The 14,808-nt window shown below is 54.6% G+C and overlaps 4 protein-coding genes across 4 annotated transcripts; 2 read left to right on the plus strand and 2 right to left on the minus strand.

Annotated features, from left to right (window-relative positions):
* Positions 1-658: 658 nt before the first annotated feature.
* TRIREDRAFT_109811 (uncharacterized protein) lies at positions 659-2,221 on the minus strand (the record flags this gene model as incomplete). The annotated part of the gene is made up of 1 exon (XM_006967480.1): positions 659-2,221. The coding sequence occupies one exon, from the start codon at positions 2,219-2,221 to the stop codon at positions 659-661; it is 1,563 nt and encodes a 520-aa protein (XP_006967542.1).
* A 3,182-nt stretch (positions 2,222-5,403) lies between these two features.
* TRIREDRAFT_123030 (uncharacterized protein) lies at positions 5,404-10,640 on the plus strand (the record flags this gene model as incomplete). Its single annotated transcript, XM_006967373.1, has 3 exons — positions 5,404-8,877; positions 8,935-9,606; positions 9,663-10,640. The coding sequence occupies 3 exons, from the start codon at positions 5,404-5,406 to the stop codon at positions 10,638-10,640; spliced, it is 5,124 nt and encodes a 1,707-aa protein (XP_006967435.1).
* A 1,050-nt stretch (positions 10,641-11,690) lies between these two features.
* TRIREDRAFT_33475 (uncharacterized protein) lies at positions 11,691-12,304 on the minus strand (the record flags this gene model as incomplete). Its single annotated transcript, XM_006967313.1, has 3 exons — positions 11,691-11,766; positions 11,908-12,044; positions 12,182-12,304. Coding segments are annotated over 3 exons (336 nt in total), but the record flags the coding sequence as incomplete, so codon positions are not given.
* Positions 12,305-13,177: 873 nt separating this feature from the next.
* On the plus strand, positions 13,178-13,898 carry TRIREDRAFT_65717 (uncharacterized protein; the record flags this gene model as incomplete). The annotated part of the gene is made up of 3 exons (XM_006967374.1): positions 13,178-13,263; positions 13,530-13,636; positions 13,810-13,898. 3 exons carry the CDS (start codon positions 13,178-13,180, stop codon positions 13,896-13,898), a joined length of 282 nt encoding a protein of 93 aa, XP_006967436.1.
* Positions 13,899-14,808: the final 910 nt, after the last annotated feature.

Genomic DNA, 14,808 nt, shown 5'->3' on the forward strand with positions numbered 1-14,808 from the left:
GCGACCGGTACATGGCCCGAACACTCTGATGCTACTGCTGCTACTGCCATTGCGTGCTTCTGCTAACAATTTGGGAGGGCGTCCATGTTGCTTTTGCTGGGGGAGTGAGGGGGAGCCCTTCGCTGGAGCTTGTCGGAAGCTCTACCAAGAACCTACACCAAGCTCCGTCTTTGCCCCGCTGCGTCACTGGCGTCATTCTGACTTGCAGCACAAACTCAAGTGTCACTCCAGAACCGGCAGCTTCAAAGCTGATGGATGGCTGACAAATGGAGACCGATTCCGCAGCACTCTTTTGAACTTTGGACGGCGATCCGATTCAGGAAACCATCAGCGAACGGCGCTCCAAAGACGGCAAGAAACCTGCGGAAGAGCTCGGCCGTGGCCAATCTGTCGTGTCAATATCAGCCCCTCCTCTTGTCGTGATTGGCGGGTGAGGGGCATCAACATCCCTGCCGTGGAACGACTCTGAAGGTTCTACAGCTTCGTACTCGTCACTTGGCACGTTCGATCACCAACAAGCACTGGGTACTCAAACGTCGCTTGGTGTGTTGCTTTGGATGTGTCACAGCCTGGATCCAAGAATCGCGGCCATGTTTTCAATGAGGGCTGCTTTGCTCGAGGCCATCGGCAGCGGAACTGCTCCTTCTCGAACTCGTACTCATGACGACGATACTAGCTGCTTGTCCCGAATGACGGCAGCGCTCTTCTCATCCCGGGCCCGTATCCGGCAAGGAAAGCTCTTGGGATGACTAGTCAGGCCATTCGTCAACTCAACCACTGGCAGGATTTCTGTTCCGTCCGCATCCTTTTCCCTCTCGATGCGCATGGTGCTCAACATCACGGCAACCACAATCCAAACAGTGGCCTCTGCAAAGTGCTTCCCGATGCATATCCTTCTGCCAAAGCCAAATTGCCCTCTTGGGAGTGGCTCTCCTCGGCCACCCTCCTCCAGTGGAACATAGCGATCAGGGTCGAAATCATCGGGGTTCTGATAGACCGTTTCGTCGTGGGTCATGGCACGAGCATTGGCATATACGAATGAGCCCGCAGGTATGAAGAAGTCGCCATAAACGTCGTCTTTCAACGAACGATGGGGAACTCCCATCGGGCTCACAGGACACCATCGAAGTGTTTCTTGGACAATGAAGTCAATGTATCGCAGGTTGGGCCTGTCGTCAAAGGTAGGTAATCGATCTCGCCCTACCACTTGGTCCAACTCGCGCTGGGCTTTGCTCTGGACTTCGGGATGCAGCACCATGTTGAGTATGAAGACGACCAATGTGCTCCAGGTGGTATCTTGACCAGCTGCAAACACCGCCGCTCCGGCACCCTTGATGTCCTCCTCGGTGATCTCAGGGGCTTGGCCTTGCTTGGCTTGGCTTCGCTGCTGGTCGAGCATATCCTGCACAAGCGATTGCACTCGGGCTTTGGACGCCATGATTGCTTCGTAGGGCTTGTTGCGCAGGCTGACAATGGCAAACCTCCATTGATTGGCAAATCTGAGGGATCGATCATGCAGAAAGCCGGGGAGGAACCTCATCAATGGAAAGAAGTCAACTGGCGTCCCGGCCGGAGCTCCTCCGTGTCCCAGCGCATAGCTCGCATCCGCAGCAACTTGGACGAGGGGGTCGTCATCCGTCTCGATCTTGATGCCAAAGCCCACGCCCAGAGCGACAGCCGTGGAGAAGCGCCGAAGGACTGTTTCCCACGCAGCTGGCCTGTCCATGATTCCCCTGAGTAGCACCACCGCTTCTCGTTCCTGCAAGTAGCGGTACCTGCCAATGTTGCTTTTCTGAAAGTTCTTTTGCAGTATCCGGCGGTGCAATCTCAACGAAGAGCCCCATCGTAGAAAAGTGAGCGTCTTGTGCCATCCCATGACCTCGAATAAGACGAATCGGGGGCGGTCACAGTAATTGGCTCCGCGCTTGTCGAGGAGGTCGGTAGCTGCCTGGACGGAATTGAGGACGATGACGGATTGGCCTAGAACGTTGAACGACAGTATATCGGACCGGTATTCTCGAGATGCTCGCATGTAGTAGTACTCTGGGTTGTCGGTGGGGATGATGCGCAGGTGGCCCAGGATTGGCTCCCCAGGAGGTCCTGGAGGCAAAGAGCCATGCTGTGATCTCCCTCGATAATGCGTCACGGCAACTGAGAGAAGCAGGATGAGGATGGTGTAGAGAACGAGAGGGTTGTCTAAGAGTAATTGTGCAACAGCCATTACGTCCTACGTGGTTACCACTGAATGAAGAGAGGTGATGTGTCAAGGCGTAACCACAACGACGCAAGCTTGTAATTTGTCTTGCAACCTTCAGAAAGATAGAGACTAAGGCTTGCAATGAACCTCGATCGGAATTAGAATCTTTTGGGAGAGATGGCATGATGAGAAGAGGGGTATAGGGGACAACATGGGTGATGTATGAAGCCAAAATGATTAAAGATGGGAAGTCGTCCGAAACCCCAAGCCTCGTGGCACTTGACGTGGCAATCGGTGAGGGGGGAGCTGCATGTCTCTAATTGACGTCCAAGACAACGGGAGGTACAACATGGCACGGAAGCCTTCGTGGTCATGCATGGAGAATGCAGTACGCAAGACAAACTAACAATGGCGTGGTGCCTTTGGGCGAATAAGGGCACGACCTTTCTCGTTCTGATATAGGTAGATATGTAGGTAGTCACGCAGCTTTCTACCATGCAGGACTTCAGATGAGCCATGTAGTGTGAAAAGTGAAATGTAAGAGGCAGCGACAGCCAGCTATTGACTCTGAGCTATAGGCTGTTTGTTCATTCCGAAGCGTGATCTATCTTTATCCGATATGGTGATGTACCTCGATCCGGATGGCATACCTCTAGAGGTCCCGGAATAGCATCGTGTTTCTCCTCATCCTGCGGTGGGTAAGCTGAGATCAGCCTGCGCTGCCTCGAGCCGATCAATTTCAGAGCGAGCTCAGAATACACAACCACGAAAAGGATGCAAATGAGAATTCAGACACTCTTTTCTCTTCGGCGTATATATACATTAGAAGCAGACGCAACCCGATACTTTGGGGGACCGCGGCACGGAGCGCTCCGGGTGGGTCTCGGTGAAGTTACAGCACGAGTGACGATGTCAGTCGGGAACAAACAGACTCATGATTAACGTAAAATAAGAGACAAGAGAGCTGATGGGCGACATTATTGTTATGCGTGGCGTTTTCTAGGCAAGCTGAAAGTAAGTCTGCTATAGACCTCCAGGCTCGACCCTTGTGTAAGACGCTGAATGCCCTGCCAAGAGCAGAGCAGGGGCTCACGATACAAGTAATGCCTTGCCATTGTGTGGAAGCATTGTCCGTGGGGTAATCAGGCCGGAAACTTCATTCTTAATGGGTAGAACCACGAGCACTGGCCTTTACTCTAATTCAGCTGCCAGATACTCTTGTTGGTCTTGGCATTGGTCCTGTCGTCCTCCAGGGGAGGCAACTCAAATCTCGTATCGCTTGGGCAGCAGCCTCCCATTGACTAGTAGTAGGCCTCGCCCCCCCTGATGGCGTGTTGTCGTTTCAACCAAGTTTCGAACGCCATTCTCAGCAAATTAGAGAAGGGATAGAGTCCATTTGCTGTCGATGCCAAGAGGCATTGGTCCTTTTCGGCGCATGGACTCGGCGTAAATGGGCGAGCACGCACACAGAGGCATCTTGGCGTCTCATCCATTCTAGCCATGAAAAGGGCCTCAACTCAACACTCTATTGTCATCAGAAACAAAAGAGACTGGTGATATACGCACTGTACTGCTCGGTACGACGCCTTCGATATCCGCAGCTCATGTACAAGCGGCGGCAGTGCTGATCGTCATCAACAGCCCCTTTCGAGCCTTTACTGCCTCGTATATACGAAGTACTCGAAGCCTCGCGCTCCACGACAAGGTACGGAGAGATACAGTACCAGGTAAGTACCAATAGCAAACGCACCCAATTGAGTCTTTCCACGACTCCGGGGACTTCGAGAGGCAACGTTCAAGATAGTCGTCTAGTAATACATTGACTTTGGCTCGGCGATCCGACGCCCCAGAGAGGCAGCCCTCGTATTAGACCCTCCGTTGTCTTGGAGAAAGAAATAGCCCTCCACATTTGCTTTCTTGCTGAAAACCCGTGTTTGCCTTTTCCAATCACGGAAGATGCCCGTCTTTGCACGATGCCAAGGTTGCCAGTAAGCGATGATTAATTTTAGTCGATCCGTAGATGTGCGATTACCGGACGCCTCGCGGACGCAGGAGGAGGAGCTGCGCCGTGGGGTGGTTTGGGGCTTTGCATCCATGGCATCTTTTAGGTATTTTCAAGGGACTTTTGACATGTCGATGCTAAGGTCCCGAGGTAGCCTGAACATCTTGTACTAAAAGAAAATGCCCGGAGAACATGACAGCCGCAGAAGGAGAACAGGATGTTGAGCGAGTACATGTATATAAATATACCTAGTAGGTAAGGTAAGGTACTACCTGTTCGTACCTATGGATATTGTCCACGGAACACCGCCCACCTGCTAATCTCCATTTCCTGTTTGGGTTTCAAGACCCTGACCCTCAATGGGAGCGAGTTGAGAGCACTGTGGCGCCCTACCAGCGCCCTACCAGCGCCTCTCCAGCGCCTCTCCAGCGTGGCCCCAGGCGGGCCAGACCCCCGGTTTCCAGGCCTGGCAACTGACCTCCAGCGCACACACGCCGCCGCGTCAACGGGGCGCCCCAAAGTGGCCAGACCCTCGTCCCTCCAACCACCAATTTGGTCAATGTAAGCCTCCTCACTCAGAGGCTTGATCGAAGCTGGATTTCCCGCTGACGGGCGCCGAACGGGTTCCTTTCCGACTTGCTGGTATCCGACCAGCTCCAAAGGTGTCCTGATACCATCTCTCACCTCTCCGCTACCTTGCCGACGAAGAACCTCCTGCGGTTCGTATAGCGGCGCTTCGCACCAGCCAGAGAGCCGGCACTCAACTGCTTAACAACAGCAGCAGCCGTTTCGCCCAAAACTCCACCTGTCGACGCTGTCCTGTCAGCCTTTCGGAGACGACGGAGGGCAGTCCTTCACTCAGCCCTGCTGGCCCAGCACGCACACAGCCTGCCCGCCCGTTTGCTGTGCCTGTGCCTGTGCCTGTGCCTGCGCCTGCGCCAGAGCCTGAGCCTGAGCCTGTACCTCTCTACTGTACCCCGTGCCTGTTGATGCCGCCCAATGCGACACAAGGCCTCCTCCGTCGCTCGCTCTCCGACGCTGTCGCGATAACGTTGACCCGTGAGGCTCGTCTCAAGACACACCCCTCAGAAGAAAAGGCGTCAGCTGCTGCGCTTCTCCCTCGTCGCCGCCGCCTCCTGCTGTCGCCGAACGCTCTCGCGCCCTCGCCCGCACTCGCACCCGCACCCGCACCCGCCTGTGCAGAATGTCCTTTCGAAACGACGAAGGCCGCCGGTACGGGCATGTCCCGCCGGTCCAGTATCCCGTCGCTGGCCAGCAGCCCGCAGAGCAGCCCGGCATGACCCGCCAGGCGAGCTTCAACTCTGGCGACGACGGCACCTACTACGACGGCCACGCCCAGGGCCGCTACGGCGCCGCCTCGACGCACCGGCCGTCTGCCAGCGCCGGCGAGGACGACCTCTTCATCTCGAGCCCGGCCAACTACCCGCCCGCCCGGCCAGCGCCTGGCTCGTCTGCCAGCACGGCCATGGCCGGATACGCTCACCAGTACCAGCAGGAGCAGCCGCCGCCGACGCCCACGCACCAAGTCTACAACCCGCAGACGTTTGCCCAGCCGTCCAACTTCCACCGCTCCCAGTCGACCAACGTGCCGTACCACCACCAGTCCGTGGCGTCGCGATACTCTGCGTCCTCGTCCGGCTCCAACAACGCATACGGCAGCCCCTCGCCGACAAACTACGCCCCTCAGGCGTACAACCCCGCCGCCTACGCTCCCACGGCGCCGCAGCGTCACACCTCATACCATGGATACAGCAACAGCCATGATCAGCCTTACGGCACCGGCGCTGGGCAGCCGTCGCCATCCTTCCCGCCCCAGTCGCCAGGTGTGCCGTATCCCACCCACTCGCCGACACGATCCCCCTCGTACCAGCAGACGATGCCCACCAGCCCATCTTCGTTCGCCATGTCAGGGTCCCAATCGCAGTCCTCGGCATACGCCTCTCCGGGCTACGGCGCTCAGCATCAGGCGTACGGCTCCAACGGCGGCAGCCCGAGCCCTGCTGCTTTCTCCAACTCGCAAACCCCATATCCGACGACCTCCCATATGCCAGCGTACCCCACCGAAGGCGGTGTTTACCATACCCGCTCTACTCGATCAGACTCTCAGGGTTCTTCGCTGGCCTCGCCGTATATGCCGCCTCTGGGATCTCCCGGGATAATCAGGCACCCGACCAATGCCCCTCTACCCAGTCGGCCCATGGCCGATCTGCCCGAAGAAGCAACTCCATGGGACGCCAACGGCCGCCCGCTTCCCCAGCCCCATCGCGATTACCGCGACGGCGAGCCCTTCGACCAAGAGAGCATTATGCAGGAGATTGAAGCTGAACTAGGAAGGGGAGATGGCCGGACAGAACCTCGCCCACTCCCCTCTCCTATCCCGTCAAACGGCCAGCTGACGCTCGCCCACCGGACGTCCAGCAGGGCAGCGCCTCAAGCCATCTACGATGAAGGAGATGACTCTGATGATCTGGAGGGTGCTGCCGGCGTGCTGGCGATGCAGCAAGCCGAGCTGGAGGAAAGACGGTTCAGTGGAAGCACCTTTGTATATAACGATGCGCCCACCATTGCGCACCCGCCGCAGTCCAACCCTCTGCCTCCACCGCCCGAAGAACAGGATCAGAGCAGCGACAGTGATTATGGAGGTTTCATGGACCTGGGGGGTCTCAGCGGAGGTTACGCAGGTCAGCTCACATACGGGAATGAGGTTGGGCATTACGGGGCGTCTTCCTTTTCCCCAGCATCCTCACGGCCTTTACCAACGCCAGGGCAAAGTCGACCCGCCGAGGTGGATTACGGGGGCACTGGCGGCCTGCAGGCTCCTCGTGCCAAGCGACTCAGCTTTGACGAAGGCGACGAGAGAGTCTCCATTCACTCGCACCGCAGCGGAGCAGAGTCACCCACCAAGGACGATTATGACGACCTCTTCTATCATCCAGGCCTGACGAACCGGCCGCTGCCATCTCTCCCTCCGGCCCCAGGGTCCGACACCAGCTCCATGACGTCTGGACAGCTCACCGGCCGCACCGCCTATCATACGTATACCAGAAGCACAGACTCGAGGAGTCAACTCGATAGTCCAGAGACCTTTTACACCGTACCCTCTACCTATTCGCATCAGCCCGAGAGATCAGTGTCGCTGGCTGGGTACAGTCACACGCCGCAAGTGCAAGCACCTGCGAGGTCACGGACTGATGCGGCTGAGGAGCGCAGGAAGTTGGCCAGGCAGCAGCAGGTGCCAGTAGGGCTACCAATCACCGAATATGAGGCCGGGATGACTCCTCCGGTAGGAGGCTTCGATAGCATCACCCTCCCCTCTGGCGGTAGGAAGAAGAAGTTTATCCCATCGAAGCTGACGCCCGCCGACTTCAGGCGATGCCCAGAGCCCTGGGCGCTCAGTGGCATTGAGGCCTGGGTCCGTGAGATGGCTGAAGGGGAGCTCGACCTAAGAGAAAAGATTGTTGAGGAGGCACTCACCATCATGTTCACTTTCAAAGTCCCAACTATGAACGTCGCTGATGCCGAGGCCCTCAGCTCCACTGTGCTCGCTTACATGCTTCGTTACGGCGTCCTTCTGCCCGACGAAGAATGGGTCAAGCTCGGTTCTGGCCACATCTCGGGAGTTTTGTGGCAGTTGACCGGCTCAGGGTGCTATGCGCCCAAGCTACATGAGACGGAGATCCACGGGCGTTGCTATTCCACCCATTGCATGCGCACCCTCAAGAAGGTGGACCTCGAGGGCTTGACGGAGAAGCCGGCGGACGACTGGCACGTCTTTTACAAGTTGACCAAGGAGGACATCGAATCCCGGCCAAAGAAGGAGGTGGAGCGCCAAAACATCTTGCACGAAATCGTCACCGGCGAGGAGACCTACATCAAGCAGCTGGACATCTTCCGCACGCTGTACAGAGACGACCTGCGCGCAAGAGAGCCGCCCATTATCCGCCCTGAGAAGCGTGACAAGTTCCTCTCTGCCGTCTTTGGAAAGCTCGATACAGTCTTGCGCATCAACAAAGACCATCTCCTGGCGCAACTCAAGTACCGACAGCAGGAGCAGGGTCCATGGATCGTCGGCTTCAGCGACATCTTCCGAGAGTGGATTCGCAAGGCCAAAAACGACTACATTGAGTATGCGACCGCATATCCTCGGGCCGCCTACATGATTCGCAAAGAAGCTAGTCGAAACATTTTGTTCAAGCAGTTTCTGGAGGACAAGCAGAAGCACAAGTCTTCCCTGAAGCAAGACTGGACCCATTTCCTCATCACTCCGCTGCAGCGTCTCCAACGATATATCCTCTTACTTGAAACGGTGGAGCGCAAGATGCCGGGGGAAAGCGAGGAGATGACAAACCTCAAGAAAGCCATTGAGGAGATTCGAGTGGTCACGTTGGAATGCGATGCCAAGGTCGCCGAGACCAACAAGAGGGTGGAGATGATGGAGCTCGATCGAATGCTCATTCTACGCCCGGGCATGCAATCTGTGCTGAACCTGGACCATCTTGGCAGAACCCTGATCATTCAGGGTGATCTGCAGAGGCTGAGCTCAAGCGGCATCAAATGGGTCGACACGCACGCCCTGCTGTTTGACCACTATCTGATTCTGGCAAAGCTGGTTGTTGCAAGAGACACCGGAGAAAAGAAGTACGATGTTTCCAGAGAGGTAAGTATCAATTTCAGCTGCACTGCAACTCCCGTTCGCGAATGCTGACCGTAGCAGCCTATCCCGATGCCCCTTTTGTTTCTGGAGAGTATGAACGATGAACCCGTCATCAAGCAAAAGGGCATTACGGCTCCCTTAGCTAGGACAACTGCCGTAGGGCCGGCAGCTGGATCAACAACGCAGCTCAGCAAAGTGGCAACCAACAGCACCGCTCGACCAGGCCTGGAGCACACAGCGACGAATTCCACGACTGGTTCGGCGACGACGCTCACGCCGACCCCGTCCAGCGATGTTGAAGGCAAGATTCTTTACCCCTTCAAGATCAAGCATCTGGGTTATGAGGTGTACACGCTGTATGCGTCGTCCGCCCGAGACCGGGCAGAGTGGTGCTCAAAGATTGTGGAGGCGAAGACGATGCACGCAAAGGCCCTCTTCTCCCAGAACGCGGAGCCTTTTAGGCTGCGTGTCCTTGCCGACGCTGCCTTTCACTACGACATTAGCTCTCCTCATGCTAGATCTGCCGGTGTTCCTGTCAAGGGGACACCGCTTGACCGAGCAATTCAAGAATTGGAAGACGTGCTCGGCTCCGCACAGGGTGTCGCCCCCGTGTGCCGTGCCCAGGTGAACTGCGCCACGGCCTTTTCAGCATTTGGCAAGGCCGTCATTGCGATTGGAACAGACTACGGCATCTACATTGCCGATCCTTCGAATCCACGCGGCTGGACCCGAGTAAGTATACCTGATCATTTCCTCAGAGATTTTAAAGCTGACATGGTGGGAAATAGACGGTTCAGATCGCCAGGGTTACGCAAATCGCGGTTCTGGAAGAGTTCAACGTGTGCGTTGTCATTGCTGACAGGTCGCTGATCTCGTATCCGTTGGACGTGATAGCCCCTGTTTCCGAGTACGCTCCGCCGGTCAATGACAACCCTAGAAGGGCTCCCCAGAGACTGGCCAAGGATGTCACATACTTTGCCACGGCAAGAATGAAGGACAGGACGCTACTGTTCCACAAGAGAAAGGAAGGGTTGAACACGATGTTTAAGGTTCTGGAGCCCATTCTGCAGAAGTCTTCGGAGAAAAAGTCGCGGTTCTTCGGCAGAGGCAAGGGCGCCTCTGGAAGCACCGAGACGTTCCGCGACTTTGACGAGTTCTTCTTCCCCACGGAATGCTTCGGCCTGAGTTTATTCCAGACCTATGTCGCCGTCTCCACAGCCAAGGGAATTGAAATGTTGACGCTCGACAAGAAGCAGCCTATCTCCATTCCGGATCTGAAGCCGCAGGCAATTGCCAATATTGCCGATCGTATTCGACAGCAACATCCCCTGGGCATGTTCCGGCTGAACGAGAACGAGTTCATCCTTACGTACGAAGACTGCGCTGTGTATGTCGACAAGCATGGTGAGATTAGCAGGACTCTCATCATGGAATACACGGGCAAGCATAAGAAGGCCAAGGGCGCAACCATGTACGGCCAGTACCTCATCCTGTACAATGAGGACTATGTCGAGGTCCGGAATGCAGACAACGGCCGGCTACGGCAGATTATTGCTGGACGCGACGTGCGCATCATTGACTTTGGGGTGCGAGGACCGACGGGAGACAACGCGGCTCAGGCGGCACAGGTGTATGGGCACAATGGTGGACTGTCGACAGCCGGTGACATCTCCAAGGGGACGGTCAAGATTGCCATGTCACACCCGGAGCTGCCAGGAAGACAAATCATCCTGGAGATGCTTCTTAACGACGGGCATACCGACTAATTGAGTTGGCGAGGTGCGGATGAGGGGGCCTGGCTGTAGAATGTTGGTTCTGGGGCGCTCATATTTACACCTGTCTCTTCCCTATCGTTTTTTCCCCTTCTTTTTCCTCCCCTTCTCGTCTCACTATTGTGCTCCCCGATGTTTTGAGCAGTAGATTCATGATACCTCTCATCTTCGTTTTCGTTGGCCCCCCTTTTTCTTGCATGGCGCTATGGGAAGATGTCTTTTTTCTTTTCTTTTTTATTAAAACGTTTTGTGTGTGTGTGGAGGGAGAGGCATGTTCCCTGGCAAGAACAGGTCATTTTGAATGGCTTTATGCTTGATGTTCTTCTTCTGTGTCGCCGAATCTGTGTAGTAGAATATCTTGATGTCTTTTTTTTTCTTAAAAGAAGGTCATAGTACTTTATCCGTGCAATATGCTATGTACCACGATACACTATCGCAAAATAAGGGCATTCGACATGTGTTTTGCTTTCAGTGTGGCATGTTTGATTTTACCGTGGATTGTCTTTTACAGTGCATGTTGGATGTATTTGAAGATCGAGAGGATGAGTAGTTGATTCTGATGGGAGGTATATGGATGGAAGCCTGCTGCTGGATATACAGGTGGAAATGGGTAAATGTTATTATTTGTTGGCGGCCTACGTATCCATTCGATGTAAAAGAAAGCGAATTGATTTACTCAGTGTCAATGTCTCGAATCGGTTAGAGATGCACTACTGTCCTCTTCCTCTAATAAGCCAATACGCAAACCTTCCCTATCTTGTACCCTCCGATTATCCGTCTTGTTCCTCCCATTTCTTCTTGATATGCGCTTTTGTTTGCTGCTTGTTTGCTGAAAGCCAGATCATAAACTTTGTGGTCATCAAGCTTGGTTGGTTTAGAACCCCATGATATGGCGAAATGATGTATTAGGTGTATCATGCGTTCCCCCTCTGCTTCCCCCCTCCCCTTTTCCATATCCCCCCCCCCCCCCCCCCCCCCCCCCCCTCGGGTTTGCTGTCACCCTCCCTAAGCCTTCACCTCAACAGGAGCCTCCTCATCCTTCTTGGACATGTTGTGCATGCCAATACGAGTGATCTGCGTGATTCCGACCAGGGCGAGGAAGAAGTTGACAGCAGCCAGCCTAATAAAACCACCACGTCAGTGTCGTTCTTCATCCACTCAATTCCAATGCTGATAGTGTAGGATAGGGTATGTTCTCCCTCCTGTTGATCGGAAAGGTTGTTGTTTGTTTGGACTCGGGTGGGTCGAAGGGAAAACTCACAGGTAGTTCTTGGGCGTAATCACGAAGCACCACCGGGTCCAGATGATGCCCGTGCAAGTCAGCGAAAAGTTCTGCGCAAAGGACAGCTTCTCCGCCGGACGAGCCAGATCCGAAATACCCGCCAGGACAAGAGCCCACTATATATATTCCCACACCCCGACATGTCAGTCAGTCAGTTCACTTCACCGCTTCGCTGATTTAAAAAAAACCTCCTAACCCGTGATATCCAGCCCAAGGAAATCAGGGGGGGGGGGGGGGGGTTTTAAGAACGCACCTTCATGACGGGAGCCCAAAAGTGCACCGTCTTGATGCCGACCTCGCTCTCCCACGCCTTCTTGAACCAGCTCGCGCTCTGCTGCTGCTCGGACGAGGCCGTGCTCTGCCACCGCTTGCCCTGCTGGCGGAACTGCTGGCGGAAGAACTGCTGCTGCGTCTGGCTGCTGAAGAAGGAGGAAGAGGTGGAGGTGCTGCCCTGGCGGAAGACGGGCCGGGCGGCGCGCAAGATGTTGCTCGTTGGGGCCATGGCCTGCGCATGCGAAGAAAGAAGGATGTTGTTAGTTCTCGTTTTGCTTTTTTGTTCTCATTCGTTGAGGGGGCACACGAAAGACGTCGTTTGATATGAATTGCTGCTCCTTTTTGGGGGGGGAATTGTTGGTGTTTCTCGTAGGATGTGGTCGGGAGTGGCCGGGAGGTCGAGCTTAATATCGAGGGGAGATCAAGGAAAAAGGCGACTCACTGTAAGAATTCCTGACTTGAAGGGAGAAAAAGAAAAGAAGAAGAAATGGCCGATGGACAATGAACAAGAGATCCTGGCTTCTGCCCTGTTTTCTGTCGTCGTCCGACAAATGAACGGAGTTGTAGGTGTTAAACAGTCAAGATAAGAGGAAGAAGCGCGGCCCCTGCGCTCGTTTAGGCGCCGGGATTCACCCGGTTCGTCACGAACTTTTTTGACAGCGACACCGGACTTTACTTTATGCACCCGACCAGCGTTAGCTGCATATCGCCCCAGCCTGTGCACAAACGTCTCCATTATGCATAACTCATTAACATACTTATGCACATATGCACAACCTTTTCTGCTCCACCAAAAACAACGACAAACGACATTGGTGATACCCAGCTACTAGTATCATCAATCAAGCTCTCGCCAAACGGAACCTCAGCACCCATACAGAGCCACCCTCTCTCTCTCTCTCCCCGCCTCACCACGAAGCCTTACTCTTCTCGCCGCCCAATTGCTGCAACCCCTCCACCAAAAAAGCGCCCAAAAATGTCCGCCAAGTTCGCCTTCGCCAAGTCCCTCAAGGAAGTCCGCTTCCTCTTCTGCCAGACCTCCGAGCAGAGCGCCGCCGTCCGGTACGCAAAAAAATAAAAAAAAAGAGACCCTTCTCTCTCTCCTCTCGCTCCCCCTACAGCCCACACGACAAGTCGCATATACACACACTCTATCACCTCGCCATGTCACGAACAACAGCCCAATGGCCATCAGCCCACAGCTAGATTCCAAAAGCGCACCTCTCGTAGTGGGGGAAACACCTCCAATTCAACACACACACACACATGGAGCGCAGACATAAAATTCCGTACATGCGAAAATGACTAACCGGAAGCTCCCCATCTAGATCATTCCTCACAAAACAATACCCAGCCATCAAGAAGGCCAACCCAAACACCCCGATCCTCCTCCGCGAAGCCGCAGGCACTCTCCCCAAAGTCTACGCCCGATTCGGTACGCCTTTCTCTCCCCACCCCTCCCCAATCACCTTCGATAAGGAACTTCGATAAGGGAGAACAAGGACTGCAGGAGAAGCGGAAGAAGAAAGAAAGAAAGAAAGAAAGAAAGAAAGACAGGAGGGTAGAGCATCATTGGAAACATTTCGCTAACCTTGGAACGCGACGTAGAATTCGGCAACGAAAAGGCACAGTCCCTCGAGGGCCTGACAGACAAGCAGATCGAGGATACCGTTTCAGGGCTGGTGAACAAGGCGTAAATCGTGGTGTCAAGAGAATGTATATATAAGAAAAAGGACGAGAGAGGGCTCCGTCGGCAGTGCTCCGAGTGCGCTTGGATGAGGGGGGTACTACAAATGGCAAATGGCGCAACGAAACATGCGCTACGGTGTATGAGTTCAGACGCATAGACAAAAACGACATAAAGATATTACAAAAAGGCCTACCTACCTAGACAAACACAAGTGCCCATGTATCAGCTGATACCTTTTGATGCGACAGACGACACTACGCGACATCCAAGCCTTGATACAGCCTGGAACAGATTGGCCAATAAATGAACTCAAGTTCCTACATATATAACTAAGAATGGCCTCCATATTCCCACATGCAAACTATCATTAGCCCTAAAGAGGCAATCACGCCAAGATAACACAATGAAGAAGAAGGAGAAAAAAGCGAAACCGATGCTGCTTGTCAAAACTGTTCCCCAGCATCTCCCTCGAGAGATGCATATCCTTACTGCAGAGTAGCAGATCTCACCCTGGACGCAGGCAATGCAGGCCAGTCCGCAGCATCAAAGTTGGCTTGCGTCTTTCCCTCTTCCCTTCTTGGTGAAGCGGAACTCGACTTGGCCGGCTTCTTGTTCTCGCGTTCGTGCCTCTGCCTGTCTCCAGATCCCTGTCGCCGTCTACCAGGAGGGTTATTCTCCTGCTGCTTGTTCGAAACCTCAGAGTGGCCGTCGCCTACCGTGAAACCTCGGTTCAAGCGTTCTCTGAGTTGCGGCCCTTTCGTTGGCGAGCCGTGTGCCATGATTGATCTCTGCAGGATATTGACCTCGTAGGGCGACTGAGGTTTATCGACAAATTTCTCCCGTGGTCCTTCCCGAGACGAGGTTGCTCTGGAATAGTGGGGAGAGGCTTCAATGCCTAGTGCTGCAGTGGCCCCCTT

This window comes from Trichoderma reesei (assembly GCF_000167675.1).
Source record: "Trichoderma reesei QM6a unplaced genomic scaffold TRIREscaffold_17, whole genome shotgun sequence".
NCBI lineage: Eukaryota > Fungi > Ascomycota > Sordariomycetes > Hypocreales > Hypocreaceae > Trichoderma > Trichoderma reesei.